The 16,475-nt window shown below is 37.8% G+C and overlaps 1 protein-coding gene across 1 annotated transcript in view; it reads left to right on the top strand.

Moving 5' to 3' along the window:
* Positions 1-611: 611 nt before the first annotated feature.
* Positions 612-16,475, top strand: part of Hmcn1 (hemicentin 1) — a 199,000-nt gene continuing 183,136 nt past the window's right edge. Inside the window, exons 1-8 of the mRNA XM_026789592.1 lie at positions 612-678; positions 1,992-2,264; positions 3,510-3,605; positions 8,006-8,200; positions 9,156-9,286; positions 9,449-9,596; positions 11,720-11,846; positions 14,092-14,246. Coding sequence (XP_026645393.1) covers positions 612-678; positions 1,992-2,264; positions 3,510-3,605; positions 8,006-8,200; positions 9,156-9,286; positions 9,449-9,596; positions 11,720-11,846; positions 14,092-14,246 — 1,192 coding nt within the window. The remainder of the gene's footprint in view (positions 679-1,991; positions 2,265-3,509; positions 3,606-8,005; positions 8,201-9,155; positions 9,287-9,448; positions 9,597-11,719; positions 11,847-14,091; positions 14,247-16,475) is intronic.

The raw sequence follows: 16,475 nt of genomic DNA, 5'->3' as shown, positions 1-16,475 counted from the left end.
TCTCTCTCTCTCTCTCTCTCTCTCTCTCTCTCACACACACACACACACACACACACACACAAAGGTCGAAGGACCACTGGTTGAGGAAATATAGGGTGTCAGTGGAAGTTGGAGAGAATAAGAGAATTGTAAAGGGGGTAAATATGATCAAAATACTTTGTATAAATATAGGAACATACAATAAAATCCATTCGTGTTTTTAGTAACATGTGCTAATAAAAACTGAAAGGAAAAATGCTCAAAATAAGTTGAAAAATTTACAACACACATTTGCTTTGTGTAGCAGAAGCCTATTGATGCACAGAGATGGATAGTTGTTTGGTGATTCTAGACAACTGTGTTAGAATTATTTTCTGTTTATAAGAGCATCATATACAATACAAAAGATGATTATGAAAACCTTGTTTCCATGGCTCATAGACCTGTGGGATGGTGGAGAGGGCTGTTTCAAGTGTTGTTTGCAGCACAGTTGTATCAAGCTGATATACGACTGTGCAGGGGTGTTTGTTTCCTCTCATTCTATGCTCTGATGTGTGGGTTTTCCTCCTAGATACACGTTCCTCCCTTCTGGATCAATGAAGATCACAGAGACTCGCATTTCAGACAGTGGGATGTATCTTTGTGTTGCCACGAATATTGCTGGGAATGTGACTCAGTCTGTTAAATTAAGTGTCCATGGTGAGTATTGGAAAGATGACCTGGGTAGCTTTGTCCACTGGCCCACAGTGAAGCCCATTTGATTGTGAACCTCTATGTTGTATGTAGACTTAGAGTTCTGAACTATGAGAACATGGTTTTCTTTTATTTCCTCTGAAAAGTTTGTTGTCTACATGTAACCCCCCCTTTTCTATTTTCAAATAATAATTGGCCCTTGGTTTTTCTAGATGTCTCTATTGTTGTTGATATACAGTAGGGGAGGGAAATGTGTTCAAAATGTTGATGTCTGATTGTATTCTCACAGAAGAACATTTTGAAGAGTCACATTTGACATATAAAGAACTCAATAGCTGAGAAAATGCTTCTTTCTGTCATTATTTGAGGTCCTCACACTTCTCTAGCTGAAGTGTTAGTTTACCACAATCCACCAATTATTCTTCCCTTCAGTGCTGATTATCCATCTCCATGGCAGATATGGAGCAAATAACAGAAACCTAAACATCATAGGAAAATGGTCTGAGATGGCATTAAGTTGGCTTCATTTCTAGACCAGTTGTGACAATGGCATCCCATTGAACTAGACTTTTGACATCAGAAGAGGGTCCCATCATTTACCAACTCTCAGGCACTCAGTACATTACCTAACCTCTCATGTTTAGTGTTCTTTTTCCCCCAGAATGATGATAACAATGCTTTTAACCTTAGAAGGATTTGAGACTGACAACCCCGAGAATGGGCCTTTTACAGAGCTGCATCTCATGAATTCAAATTTGACTCCTGCCTCTATAGTACACAATGCAAAGGTCCTTCTCTAGTGTTCTGATAGTTTTCAAAAGGAAGAGGCATCTGGGGAAACAATACAAGCTATGTGTAATTTTTGTCTCTAAAATTAGGAAAAAAACTTTAAAAGCATTTTCTTAGTGCCTGTCTCTTGTAAAGGGCATACAAACTCACTGTGACTGCAGAGAGAGAATTCTGTTTTGCTCTGAAATTATAGAGGTTCCTGAGAGGACTTTTGACCTTACGTTACTTATAAACTAAAGGAAACCGACTATTGTTAAATGCTTCCTATTCATCAAGTTTGGGATTAGAAGTATTGTGTTTACTATAGTCCCTGTAGTATACTGTTACTACGCCTGTACATTTAGTTCATTTTGCCTGTATTGTTAAAGAAATGTGCTTCAAGAGGCTTGCTAGCACACCCTACATCCCATAGCTAGGAAGAGATTATTCTACTCTTTGTGTGTAACTTCTTGGTAAGGCATTTTCATTCAGAGTTTTAAAAAAAAGGATTTTTAAACATTTGATGATTAATGCTCAGTTGTAATTTCCAGTTCCTCCAAAAATACAGCATGGAATTAGACACATAAAAGTCCAAGTCGGCCAGAGAGTAGACATCCCATGCAATGCCCATGGGTCACCACCTCCTGTGTTCACCTGGTTTAAAAGTGCAAGGCCCATGCCAATTGATGGGGTGCAGCTTCCTAGCAATCCAAATGGAACTCTGAGCATCGAGCAGGCTGTGATCTCAGATGCAGGCACGTACACATGCGTTGCCACTAACACAGCTGGCACTGATGAAGCAGAGGCGACACTACACGTCCAAGGTGGGTTCTGACTTAAGAAACGTATGTCTGGTAGATTGAGGGTGAGAATAAACAAGACTCCTGGGCTCTACACAGGATGTGCAATCATGGATCTCTTTAGGGAGATTACTACCTAAAACTTTAGCTTTGAAGGGTGCATTATCCAGAAGCTAATGTATGAACTGTTGCTAACCCCAAATGAAATTTTTATGTTTACTCTTTAAACTAAAGTCTCTGGTGTATATAATGGAAATGATTCTAAGTAATGGGCCACCCAGATTTTCTGGTTTGGGAGAAACTGCAGCTGGAGCTATTTGGAGTAGCATTTCACCTCATACCTCACCTCAACTGATCCCTGAGAGGTCATGGCTCACTGCTCCTCTATTGTTGTTGGCTTTATTGTGAGGGTTTATACTGAGGTTGGGCCAAGTGTCTGTCATGTTCTAGGCAATGGTGATGTTGTAGTGACAAATGCCCTTGCTTTCCTGAGCTATGCTAGTGTGAGTAGACCTACAGCAAGTAAAGAAAGAAACAAGGTTCGTAGATGGGGAAAAGTAGAATGGGTAAATTAAAATGAGGTTACTGTTCTGGAAATTGGCTACTTCGGGTTGGGTTGCCAGGTAGGAATTTTGTAATCCTTTAAAGTAGTATTTAGTTTGAGGGCTTCCTGGCTGGCAGGAACACTAATCACTAGAAGCGTTCTGTTTCACTCTGGCAGAGGGAATACCATACAAAGGCGGGAAGTAAGTATGAACGGGTGTAAAAATCAGTGTAACACTTAGAACTTAGTAAATGGGACATTACAATTGCTGGGGAATGAGTGTCTAGGATGCTAGCGGGGAGCATATCTAGCTCATCTATTTGCTCAATAAACCTTACTAAGTGCAGCACATGTTTAGAGTAAGAGGAGAAAAATAGACATTTCTACTATTGCAAATCTCAGCGGTACATCACTACAGACTACACAGAGGTTGCATAGAACATAAATCCTAATGGGACTGTATTTGATAACAGTATACCTACAAGAAACCTTTATCATAGGTCAGAAAGCATAAAGATTTGCATGGAAATTTGAGGAGAGGAAGCTACAGATGTGGGAACATACATGGTGCTACATGAATGAACAACAGACAGAAGTGCCTGTTGGGAGACAGGAGAAGGGCAGAAAATTAGTAGATGACTGAACACAGGCATCGAAGACTAAGGAAATCAGAATGGGAAAGTGTCCAAGGAAAATCAGAGGCAATGTATTTGTTTCTATACTAGAACCACCTACAGTGGAAGACCTGCAGCCTCCTTTTAACACGCCATTCCAAGAAAGACTGGCCAATCAGCGCATCGCATTTCCATGCCCTGCAAAAGGTATGCAACACTCAGGGGTACAAGGCATGGGTAACAGGTCATAAGTTTGGGATATAGCTAAATTTCTAAATTTCTACCTGAAATTTCTGAAATTCCACCTGCCAGTCCTTGCTATAACATTTGAATATAACGGAAACTCTCCTCCTCCAAACGATTCTTTGAATTGGTATTTTTCCATCATCCATGTTTTATTTCTCTCAGTAAAAGGATCTCCCAATCATTCAGGCTTGCCTAATCTAGGATGTTTTTCAAGATTGTTCAACTCTTTTTTTTAAATTACTTTTCATTTCATTCTTTCTGGAAATGTTTTCTTGTTTAAAATGTTGCATTTGATCTGTTCACAATATTCCTTGTAAATGTCAATTAGGAAGGGTTATAAATCCCCTGTCTGAGGTTCTTTATTTTATTTTTTTTATATTTTTTTATTTTATTTTTTTTTTACTGAGAAAAAAATTTCTGCCTCCTCCCAGCCTCCCACTCCTCCCGCCCTCCCCCCACTCCTCTCCCCCTCCCTCTCAAGTCTGAAGAGCAGTCAGGATTCCCTGCTCTGTGGAAAGTCCAAAGTCCTCCCCCCTCCATTCTGGTCTAGGAAGGTGATTTTAATCCTTTTCTACTCCTCTAGGTCTGCTCGCACTGGTAATTCTGGGACTAGGTTGTATGAAACATGTGTCTCAGTGGCTTTTTAAAATCCTTTTTAAAATAGGATCATGTTTTCTGCCAGGAGTGTGTGAGAGGACCATTGTCTCTGCCATCCCTTCACTGGGTGCCAAGCACATGTTGAAGACATTCTCTCCCATAGGCATCCATTTACAGTGACTCAAACTGCCCCGTGGTAGTCCTAATAAAGTCCAAGCAGGGTTCTTGGTTTGGTTCAAAGTCTGGCCAGCGCGGAAGGGCTCCAGGCAGCTGCCAGCAACACTGTCCCAATGGGAATCTCTCCTTAGTTGTCCCTGGAGGTGGCAGCCGTTAAAGCCATCAAGCTGCCTGGGTTTAGTAGCAACCACTCCATTCTTTCATCCGGTATTTAAGAAAGATAACTTTAACAGATTTTTCAGATATCTGAAAACTTAGCAGTAATAGTTCTCAGAGCCATTGAGAACCAGAGAGGCAAGACCTAGAGAATAGGCATCTTCAGAATAGTGTGAGTTTATGTAGGTCCTGTGGGGTCCTTTGCCCCTTGACCCTACCTGTGGCATAGCTGCTTTTCAGTCTGCTTGGATCCCTTACTCTCGTTAGCGTTCTTGACTTCCCATTTTCGCAAAGTAACCATCTTTTCTTAGGTCCTCATGTCCTTCTGAAATAGAGTTCTTGGCTGCATCCAAAAGTAGTTATATGATTTTTTCATTGGTGTGTGTGTGTGTGTGTGTGTGTGTGTGTGTGTGTGTGTGTGTACATCACTTTGAGAAGCCAGGTCTCTATTTCTGCTGTTCTGGGGATCAAAGTCAGTCTTCAGACTTCAGAGCAAGGGCCATCTCATTGGCCCAGCATATTGTAGTTAGACATATTCTCGGTCCGCTGGTACCCCAGACCAGTTTTTCTTCACCTGCCTGTTCCCGAAGCCACTTATGAAATAACCACTCTGAGGCTTATTATCAGTTACATTTGTTTGGCCAATGTCTTAAAATTCTTACTGGTTAATTCTACCTCTTTAGTTAACCCATTTCTACTAATCTGTGTATTGCCACTAGGCTGTGGCTTGCTGATGTGGCATGTTACACCTTTGGAGTTACATTGCATCTCTTTGACTCCACCCTTTTTCTCTCTGTTCAAATTTCCTACCTGGCTTTACTCTGGTAAGCCATTGGAAAAACATTTTTATTCATCAACCAATAAAAGCAACACACAGACAGAAAAACATCCCACATCACCTGTTTTTGTTTTTTGACTTTTGAGACGGGGTTTCTCTGTAGCTTTGCAGCCCGTCCTGGAACTAGCTCTTTTAGACCAGGCTGCCCTTGAACTCACAGAGATCCACCTGCTTGTGCCTTCCAAGTGCTGGGATTAAAGATGTGTGTGCCTGGCTTTAGATCACCTTTTGTTGTTTTTGCTAAGGATTTCATCTTGATAATAGTTATTCTAGTACTTATAGATAGAAGACAGTATTCTGATTTCCTTTGTTTTGTTTGTCCATTAAATTTTTTTCATATTATTTCAATAAATGTTACTTGTTAAATTTTATTGTCGTCTACAAAGGAAAGAGTGTGATTGTCGGGGACCAACCTCAACAAAAATACCTCTCACCAGGGTAAGCGCGTGGGGATTAGAAATACAGTAAAGACATGAATGAAAATAATAAAACAGAGAATCATGTAGGATAGTATGGGGGGGGGAATTTTTCAGTGAATACTGAAAATTCACCTGCATTTAATTTCCAACTACCTAAAATACCCTTGTTTCCAAAAGGTAAGAGTAAGACAAAATACTGCATTAACATGATACAAGAAAATGAACAGACCAATTGTTAAACATTCTGTTGTGAGAACGAAACAAGTCACACTTACACCCTAGACCAAAAAGTTTTATAGACCAACTACTCCCTGGATGAAATCCCAAGTGATCTCCATAAACAAAACTAGAACTTAGTTGGATCCTTAGACTTTTGTTTGAGGTAGGAGCAAACTACTGCCCCTATTCCAGGAGTACCTGGTCTGGCAATTAGCCACACCTGTTGACAATTACCTTGAGCGAGCAGAACTCTCTGAGTTACAAATAATAGGTGGGACTTTTGTCTGAGGTGGAGCCCAATAACCTTGAAGGAACTAGAAACAAGTCCACACTCTCTGACCTTTGGCCTTTTTGGGCCTCCACATGGGATAAAATAAAATGATTATACCCTCTGGTTTTCCCTCAGAACATGAGCAGATGACTGAAGACCATCAATTTTACTGTCTTCCACATTGGTCAAATCTTACAATAATCGAGATTAAATAGGCTTGTTTTTTTTCATTTTTCTCATTTTTTCATTTTTATGAATATGCCTTCCATAATCATTTTTATAAGGCATTAGTTAATATTGAGTTTAGCTTCACCAGTACATTGTATCTATTTCTGACATTCTTTTGATTTTATCTTGAATTCTATGTGTATGGTTTAAGTAAATGCTTCATGCAGGTCCCTTAGTGGCTGCAGCAGGCAGTGGGTCATGAGATCACGCTGCAGGTTTCAAAGTGGTGGCAGGCAGAGGGCCCCAAGAGCAGCCAGTCCCAGGCATGGATGCCACAATTCCCCAAGTGGCTGCATTGAGCCACGAGGGGCATTGAGTCCCAGGCAGGGAGCCACAGCCCCAGCAGGTGAGAGACAGAGATGAATAGGCACACCATGCAGAGTGAGGTTGGATATTTTTTTAGTTGGTTATGGAAGGGAGACAAGAAAGGGGGAGGGGAGGAAGGAAAGACAGAAACTGCCTCTTAGAGAGAGATGGAAAAAGAGACTTTTGGGCTGCAAGCAGGAAGGAAGATCTGCCTGCCTCAATGGATAGGGAAGGGAGTGGGCAGGGCTTGCCTCTTAAAGGGAAAGGACAGACCATTACAGTGTGTAATACTTTTAATATGTTCATTACCTAAGAACATTTTATGGATTCATATTTGTTTTGTTTAATGTGACTTATTGTTATTATTATTCTGTATAGGAATTCATCAAGGTTTTAGGTGTTTAGAATAGTGCCACTTACATTTTTTTCCAAATAAAACATTCACAGCACAGGTGTTACTGTCTTTCTGTCTGTAATATCCCCTCTGGCTTTAATATGCATTCTAATACAGTTTTTATCATTTTGATACATAAGCATGTCACTTCTATTTACTCTGTTATTCATAAATAAATCCAGGAAAATATTTTTTTCTCATTGCATTATTTACTTCTTTTAACAGCTTGAAGTCTTCTCTTTTGATGAACAGATAAGATATTGAAATATATACATAGGCAGTGGAAGCCTTTTCCCAAATTAACCATAGGCCTCAATTTCTACACACTCCTTACACACTCTATTTGGCTGGGCAGGTTAATGATGAATTCCTGCAGCAATGCCACATCTTTGCTCAGCTTTTACTTCACTCCCAGTCTTCCTCTATATCTTGTCAATTTGATGAATGAACATTTTTTATTTCACTTCTGGTCACTGTAGTAAACTCACCAGGAAAAATGTTTTGCTTATGCTCTGAGTTTTCTGATTAAAAGCAGCTTTGATCAGCTAGAAGTCACAGGTCTGAAGATTGATCAGTAGTTAGAATCATTAACTAACTACTATTAATCATAGCCCTTCACGTTTATCCTGAAAGTGTCAAATGCCTCAGGATACACATTATGGTTGTAGCAAGAAGTTTATCTGTTCTTGAAGTATTTGATTTTTCTTTACCGTTTTTTCTAATTTTGTTCTAAAAGGGCTTTAATTTCCTACCTAGGTACTCCTAAACCAACCATCAAGTGGTTACACAATGGCAGAGAGCTGACGGGGCAAGAGCCTGGGGTTTCTGTCTTGGAGGATGGTGCACTGTTGGTGATTGCTTCTCTCACACCACACAACAATGGCGAGTACATCTGTGTGGCCATCAACGAAGCTGGGACCACAGAAAGGAAGTACAACCTCAAAGTTCATGGTAAATGTAGATTAAAATGTAAAAAACAAACACCCAAAAATATTGCTCTTCCAAACTTTTTCAAAATTAAGTCATTTAATCAATATATTATGGCTTAATAATAATGTGAATATATTACTATCAAACAGAAGATAGGAAATTGGTTTATATTTATTCTTCAAAATTTCATTCAATTTTTGGTTGTGGCTTTACATCTCTCCAAGTTCAAATAGGAGATGAAGATGCAGCATCAAGGCCTACTCACCCAATAGGCCTCATTTGCATATATTCTGCAGAGGGAAGAAACCAGTTCACACTCACTATGTGTATGACTCCTTAGAGATTGTCTGAAGGCACAAATATTTATGAAAACCTTATGAAAAGAACATATATGATGGAATATTATGCCCACTCTTTAGACTGGGGTTGTTGAGCAATCTATCTTGTGAATTAGTCTAGGTCCTTAATTGTTATCTCTAACATCTCATTGGATGAGTTGACATGATGTAGCCTTTCTCTGCTGATGATAAGTATTCAGATTGTTACCAGATATTTGCAGTTACTTAAACTTTCAATGAAAACTGTTTACCTGCATCACTTTATAAGGGTATAGGATTTTTAGATTTTGCTGTGAATGGCTTCCATAAACAGTGACATTCACTTTCACCAGTCAAATAGTGAGTACTATATTTCTTAAATTAACCCCTTAGACTTTCAATATGTGGAATGTTCTTTCTTAGAGTTATCCTAAATTTCATCCTGAACTTAAAACCCTGACAAAAAGCATTACATAGGGATTTTTATTTATGGTTGTGTGAGTTGACACATTTCCTTTTGTAAGAAAGCTTATGCTTGTGTGTGACCAGCTTTCAGCCCTCATTTACATTTGAAGCTTCTTTCCAATGGGCTTTATGGAGAAACTTGGAAGCTACTGTTAATTATAAGGCTATTTAGTTATGACTCCTCGCTTTTGCAGTTCCACCAGCAATTAAAGATAAGGAACATTTGACAAATGTGTCCGTGTTGGTAAACCAACTGGCCAGTCTCTACTGTGAAGTAGAAGGAACTCCCTCACCTGTCATCTCATGGTATAAAGACGATATCCAGGTAAATGGAGATGGCCGTGCACAGTATGCTTAGTCCCAAGCCTCTGTACCTGAATAAATTGTGCAGATGTTAATTTCTTCTCAGAAGTATCAAATGTGGCTCTTCTTTCCCAATGGCGGAGTTTTATTAGCTTTGGAAATAACAATAGTTTGTCTCATGCAGGTGACAGAAAGCAGTACTGTTCAGATCGTGAACAATGGGAAGACACTAAAACTCTTTAAAGTATCTGCAGAGGACATGGGAAGATATTCCTGCAAAGCACTTAATATTGCAGGAACTGCTCAGAAGTACTTTAATGTCAATGTACTAGGTAAGGAAAACTTATAAAACAAACTTACAAGTTAGATACATTTCTTACTGTACAGCAAAACAGAGAGATAAAGAAATAAATTGATAGGAGAAATACCATTTATGGTATTAATTCAATATATTGCTTTTAATTCTAATTATTTATCATATAATGATGACTTTGACTTATATACCCCGAGGTGTCATTGACTTAAAAGTGGTACAATGTTTGTTACGAGATGCTTCTCTAAGCAGTAGCTACAGAGAGAAGTGCTTAGGTACATGAGTAGCTGTGCAACATAGTGCAATGCAATTATGATATGTGCATCTCCTGAAGCTAGCAGGATGCTTGAACTGGAAAATGGTCAGGCAACCATTTCCACTGTAATTTAAATAGCTGCAGAAGCTAAATAAGCCCTGGTTGATGTCAGAGAAAGAGAATTCTGAGAGTATGAAATGGACTTTTCAGGAAGGAATGGAATTCTGAAAGTCGGTAGTCACTACACTAGACTGTGATACAAATAATTTTAATGCTGTCACTAATTTCTAGTTGCTAAAGTTATAGTTGACATTATAAATTCACTTGGTGATAAATGACTTTTTTCAATATTTTATTATCAAAGTAGGTATATAATTGGTGTTTGTAGTGAAAATGAAGCCTAGATGCGATGTGTTCATAAAAATTAGCATTCACCAGTACAAAAATAATCAATTTCCTTTTTTCCACCAACCTAAACTATATTATGTTTCTTTTTCCTACATTTATATTTAACCACAGGCCGTTTAAAGAAACCTCAGCAGTTTTTCAATCATCAGTCTTGACATTGTTTCTCCTGACACTCGTCCCCTCTGTGAAGTCCATCTGTGTGCTGATGGTTCCCGAATGCTCAGCTCTGCCTTTTAATTCCTTGAACACTAGGAAAAATATCTAGTTTTCACCTCACTATCTTTTTATGTTTTTTTCTACTTCTTAAACTTTTATGTTATCTTAAGAGAATCTCACTAATATCCCAGGCAGCTTCAAACTCACAATCTTTCTGCCTTGACCTCCAAATTCTAGGATTATAGATGTGTGCTGTGATGTTCATATATCCTTAGCATGCTGGCTTGAACAACTTTTTTATGTGTTATTGAATATCTTGGTGCTATATCAAACTGAAAGATCCTAATGACATCTTTCTCCAGTCAATGTTGGGGTCTCTGAGTTACCTGCATCTCTAAGCTTCCCCTGCTTTCTTCAGAGCTCCAGAAATTTACCCACATTCGTCTGTGTCTACTTCCTAATTATCTATTTCTTTCCATTCCATGGTGAAGGCATATTTTCATTTATAGTAGCCCCTTAACTTCCTTTATGTACACACTCTTCATCATCTGATCCATTCTTCACTCAGCAACCAGAGGTCTTTATATAAATACCTTATTATGCTATACCTCTTCCCCATTGACACCTTGTAGTGTCTAATAATTTTCTTTTTTTTAAATTCTTTTTTTCCTTTTTTTAAAATTTATTTATTTAATTAAGGATTTCTGCCTCCTCCCCGCCACCGCCTCCTATTTCCCTCCCCCTCCCCCGATCATCTAATAATTTTCTGAAGCTGAACATCAGACCACTTAATCTGATACAAAAGAGAAGGTACACAGTGAGGAAAACATACAAGAACCCTTTCATTTGTATATTCCCAAGGATTAAGAATGAGTATATTCTTTTTCATACTGTATAACATACTCATACCAAGTTTGTATAAGATATCTTCAAAAAAAGACGAAGGTAGATATGACATGGTATTAGCATTTGAACCATATGAAATTGACAGCATTCACCTGAAATTGTCCACCATCTGAAATGCACATTAATAATACCTTGGATCATATAAACTTTGCTGCTCAGTTACATTCCATGAGTCTCAAATGACTTCTGTCTTATTATACGTGTAGGTTATTGTCCTGCTAACAAAATCTCATGAAAATATTCATGGATTTAAACTGAACATTTGGGCACACAGTGTGACATGAAAGGGAGCTATTGTGGGATATTTTATTTATGACATTATTGTTGAAATGCTTTGATAATCACTAATGGCCTCTTTCTTCCCAAGGTCTTTTTGGCTAAGTCGTGTATTTTATGATAAAATGTTTTTGTTCAAGTTCCACCCAGCATAATAGGTGCCAGCTTCCCAAATGAGGTCTCAGTTGTTCTTAACCACAACGTCACCCTGCAGTGCCATGTCAGAGGCTCTCCCTTCCCTGCTATCCACTGGTTCAAGGATGGCAAGTGAGTATCTTGTCTGTATTTGTTTGAGAGTGTAATTCATAAGAAACAGATATGCCAGTGTGTAAGCTTTTCCTCCATTTTAACTACATTAAAATTACATTATTAAATGACTATTTTGGAGAAATAGTGTTGCCTTTAAAAAGTCTTATAATATCTTTAATTTTTCAAATAATAAAGCTTTCTATAATTTAGGGATTTATTATAGAAACAGATTGATTTATAATTATTGCATTAAAAATTCTGTGCACAAATATTAACAGAAAAAAACAGATTTAAAGGAAGAAAAAAATTACATGAGATAAAGCTATTGAGAAGGAAAATATGCTGAGACAATATAACAAATACAGAGACTAGTTCTCATCTGAATAAAGTGCAATTCACAGAGAGCAATTGCACTTCCCAGAGTGGAAGCATCAAGGGCTTGCCCACACCGATATGGCTACAGTGACCTAAAGTGGTTTGAAATGTTACTTCTCACTGTGTCTGTATGTCTGAGGAGAAGGGATCTAAAAACAACTAAGTAGCAGAGAATCTAGATTTGCCATGCATAAAATATAAGAATCCATTTATGCTTCCAAGAAATTAAAAAGACAGACAACACAAGAAAAATGAATTAGGAGTAGAAATGAACAATTAAAATACAGCCACACAATAAATATTTAAAGATTCTCATCCTCTAACCCCAGGTAAGACCCTAAGCAATAGTGGAGAGGGTACCTGAACTGGTTGTCTCTTATAATCAAATTGATGACTACCTTAATTGTCATCATAGAAACTTCATCCAGCAACTGACTGAAGCAGCTACAGAAATCTACAGCTAGCATTGGACCAAGGGTCCCAGAGTCCAGTCAAAGAGAGGGAGGAGCAATAATATGAGCAAAGGGATCGAGACCATGATGGGGACACCCAAAGATACAGATTACCTAAACTAGTGGGAGCTCACTGACTCTGGACTGACAGTGGGGGAACCTACATAGGTCCAAACTAGGCCCTTAGAATGTGCATGATAGTTGTGTAGCTGGGGCAGTCTGTGGGGCCACTGGCAGTGGGACCAGAATTTCCACTCTACAAGATAGGACGGGACCATGCATGTCCAGGAGGAAGCTCGTTTCCTGATTCTCTGCCATGGTGCTTGAGAATTGTCTGTATTCTGTCAATCATGTTATAAATAAACCGTGATTGGACAGGCAGGAAATATAGGCAGGAAAACCAGACAGGAAGTAGAAATGATGTAATGAGAACAGGAGAATTCTGGGAAGGAGGAAGTTGATTCCTCCCACTCCTGCTCAGACCACCGAAGCAGCAAGATGTGATCTGTCTCACTGAAAAAGGTACTGAGCCACATGGCTAACATAGATCAGAAAAATGAGTTAATCAAGATGTGAGAGTTAGCCAATGAGAGGCTAGAGCTAACGAGCCAATCAGCTTTATAATGTATGGAGACCTATGTATGATTTTCTTTGGGGCTAAACAGTTGTAGAGTACCGGGCAGGACAAAAACATCAACAAACAAGCCAGCCCCCTCCATGTTACACTGCCACACTGCCATGGCAAAAGAGACTTTAAAGTCCTTTAAAGGAGATCATAGACTTCACTAATTAAGATTTGTCAAGTATTAAAATGACACTGCTGCCGATAACAAAAAGTGAGCATGTTACAGCAGTAGATAATGGATCTTAGAAACAGACTTCCCTGGAAAATGTACGTAAGCTTATTTGGGAATAAATACTCTCAATATTTATGGTTATATAGCGTTCATATGCGTTCCACTTTTTAGAAAGATTGGCATAGTCAGCATCATTAGCAAGTAATAACGTCAGTTTATTAACCCTTGCTCTGAGGTTCTGATGAAACATTATCAAACTCTAATTATCCACTTAATCATAGAAATTTCACATTAAATCAAAAATCTCACATGAGTAAGAAGAATAGAGTGGAAGGGTGAATGTAGCAAATGACAATCCCTCTTTGTTCCTAATGCTGTAAAATAAAAATTAAAGACTGAAGAGGGAGCGGGTTCCATCTCAAAGGAGTAGTTACCTAGTCCCATTAGTAATGTGGCTTAATGCTTTTAGTTATTGAATAGGAATGCTGATCACACTGTATTTTTATAATAAAATCTGCCTCATATTTTAATCTCACACTATGTAATAGTTTAACCTCATACTATGTAATATTTTTGTAATTAATAACAAAGGAAACATGAGGAAATTAAAATGAATCTATGAAATAAATTTCTTTCTAGGCCTTTATTTTTGGGAGATCCCAACATTGAGCTTTCAGACACAGGACAGAATCTATATCTGAGGAATGCACGGAGAAGTGACAAGGGGCGCTACCAATGTGCCGTGTCTAATGCAGCGGGCAAACAAGCCAAGGATATAAAACTGACTGTCTATGGTAAGTGTGACTTTTCCCATGGTGTTACCGTCAGAAATGGAAAGTAAAGTTTTTATATCCTTTACTTCCTTATTGAATACTATAGTATGCTAGTCAAATAAAGAGAAGGAGTTTACCTTTATGTTTTAAACTACAAAAATACATTTAACTTTTTAATGCAGTTTATCCTAACCTGTGGATTTATTCAGATTATGTAGTAGTTTTGATATAGTAAAGCATTCCCTAATTGATTAGTATAAGCATACATATAATGCCTATGTCTTTGAAGAATTAAAAAAATACGTTAAGAAGTGTACAAATACACCTAAGCAAATAGTATAACAGCAATTTGATTGCTATATATTTATTCATCTTAGTTTTTATCCTGACAATGTCTTTAGTACCATGTGTTGTTCTATTTTTCCCATTTAATCTCTACCAGAAATAATGTTGTCTTAGTTATTGTTCCATTGCTATGACAAAATACCACTATCAAAGCAACTTATAAAAGAAAATATTTAATTTGGTGCATACATACCATCATGATGTGACAGCAGGCAGACAGTGATGATAGCACTGGAACAGAGAGGGCAAACTTGAATAGCATGGACTTTTGAAACTTCAAAGCCCACTCCCTGGGACACACCTCCTCTAACAAGCCATGCCTTCTAATCCTTTCCAAACAGTTCCCCAAACTGGAGACCAAGCAGTCAAATATTGAGCCTATCACGGCCATTCTCATTCAAAGCACCAAATAATGTAAGCCTGATTTTCACTAAAAATTTCATCCATCAATTAAGGTGGCTGTCAAAGTCATTTAGGTAAGCACATGAATGCTACACACACAATGACGTCCGTTGTAGAATTTTATGTTAGTGGTTTTTAGCAATGCGCTGCAAGGCTCAACTCACTGCAATATCACCACCCTTTTCCACACAGTGTAGAGAACTGAAGGACAGATTCATGTATTTCAGGACTGACTCTGCACAGGACCTTCTCAATCCAAAACAGTCACTTCGTTATAATGTTATATAATATTATACTGATTCTTTTCTTCGTATCACTTATCACTGCCTTGTGTTTGCTCAGTTAGGATTTGCCTGTTAGATATTTACTGCTAAGGATTCTAAACTTCATAATAACGGACTTCTATTTTGCATGCCTTCACTGTGTTGTCTGATATAGACAGCTCTAAAGACATTGTTGAAATGACTGAAGGATCTGGTCCTAAACTATAGTAACCAGTAGTCATATGAAGTTAGTGAACAGTTAGTCCAGCCTTAGAGGTACTGTAAGGATAAAATGCATAACAGGTTTCAATAGTGGTATAAAACCTTATATAAGATATCCAGTTAAAAATTTTATGATTTATTCTAAACTTATATTTTAGATATATTGGACTAGGTAAAATATATTCTTAAAATTAACTTCCTTAGTTTCCTTTTTTATTTTCAATGTGGTCTTTAGAGAATTTAAAATTACATATGTGGTTTAAGTTATGTTTTTAATGAATAGCAGTATCAGTAATTAACAAGAATATTGTATTAGAGATAGATAAACTTGTGTTTGGACCCAAGCTCTGCCGCTTACCAGCTTTGTGGCTTCATATGGATTTTTTTTTTTGCCCTTCTGAGTTTCCATTTTTTTTAATGGACTTAGTAACAGTGCCCATATAACAGTGTAACTCTGAGGATAAAATGCTACAAAAGTTTTATTTGGCTTTTAGTAAGAGTTCAATATATGCTTTTCACCATTGTCTATTTAGCAATACCATTGCTTTAAATATATATATAATCTAGCTCACTTCCTTCCTTTCTTCTCTTTCTTTGTTTCTAACAGAGCTTCACTCTTAGGCCAAGTTTGCCTGAAACTCATGGTGATCCTCTTGCCTCTGATTACTAAGTGTTGAGATTGATTGTCACTGTGTGCTATCACACCTGCCTCAAATATAGTTTGATTTCTACTTAATAACTGCATTTAAAATCATAGTTTTAAAATATTGGTGCCAGGGGTCCAGGATGGATGTGAAGGGATAGGGAAATGAATGGAATTTGATACATGATACAAAAGACACATAAAATAAATTAAAAGAAAGAAAAAAAGAAATATTAAAAGAAAGAAAGAAAGAAAGAAAGAATGAAAGAAAGAAAGGGTTTTTTAGTGTATCTTGGGCTGTCCTAAAACTCACTCTGTAAATCAGGCCATCCTTGAATTCACAGAGATCTGTGTGTGTGCTGTGATTAAAGGCAT

Source organism: Microtus ochrogaster, unplaced genomic scaffold (assembly GCF_000317375.1).
Source record: "Microtus ochrogaster isolate Prairie Vole_2 unplaced genomic scaffold, MicOch1.0 UNK24, whole genome shotgun sequence".
In the NCBI taxonomy this organism is placed as follows: Eukaryota; Metazoa; Chordata; class Mammalia; order Rodentia; family Cricetidae; genus Microtus; species Microtus ochrogaster.
This window is presented reverse-complemented; position numbering and strand designations above follow the sequence as displayed.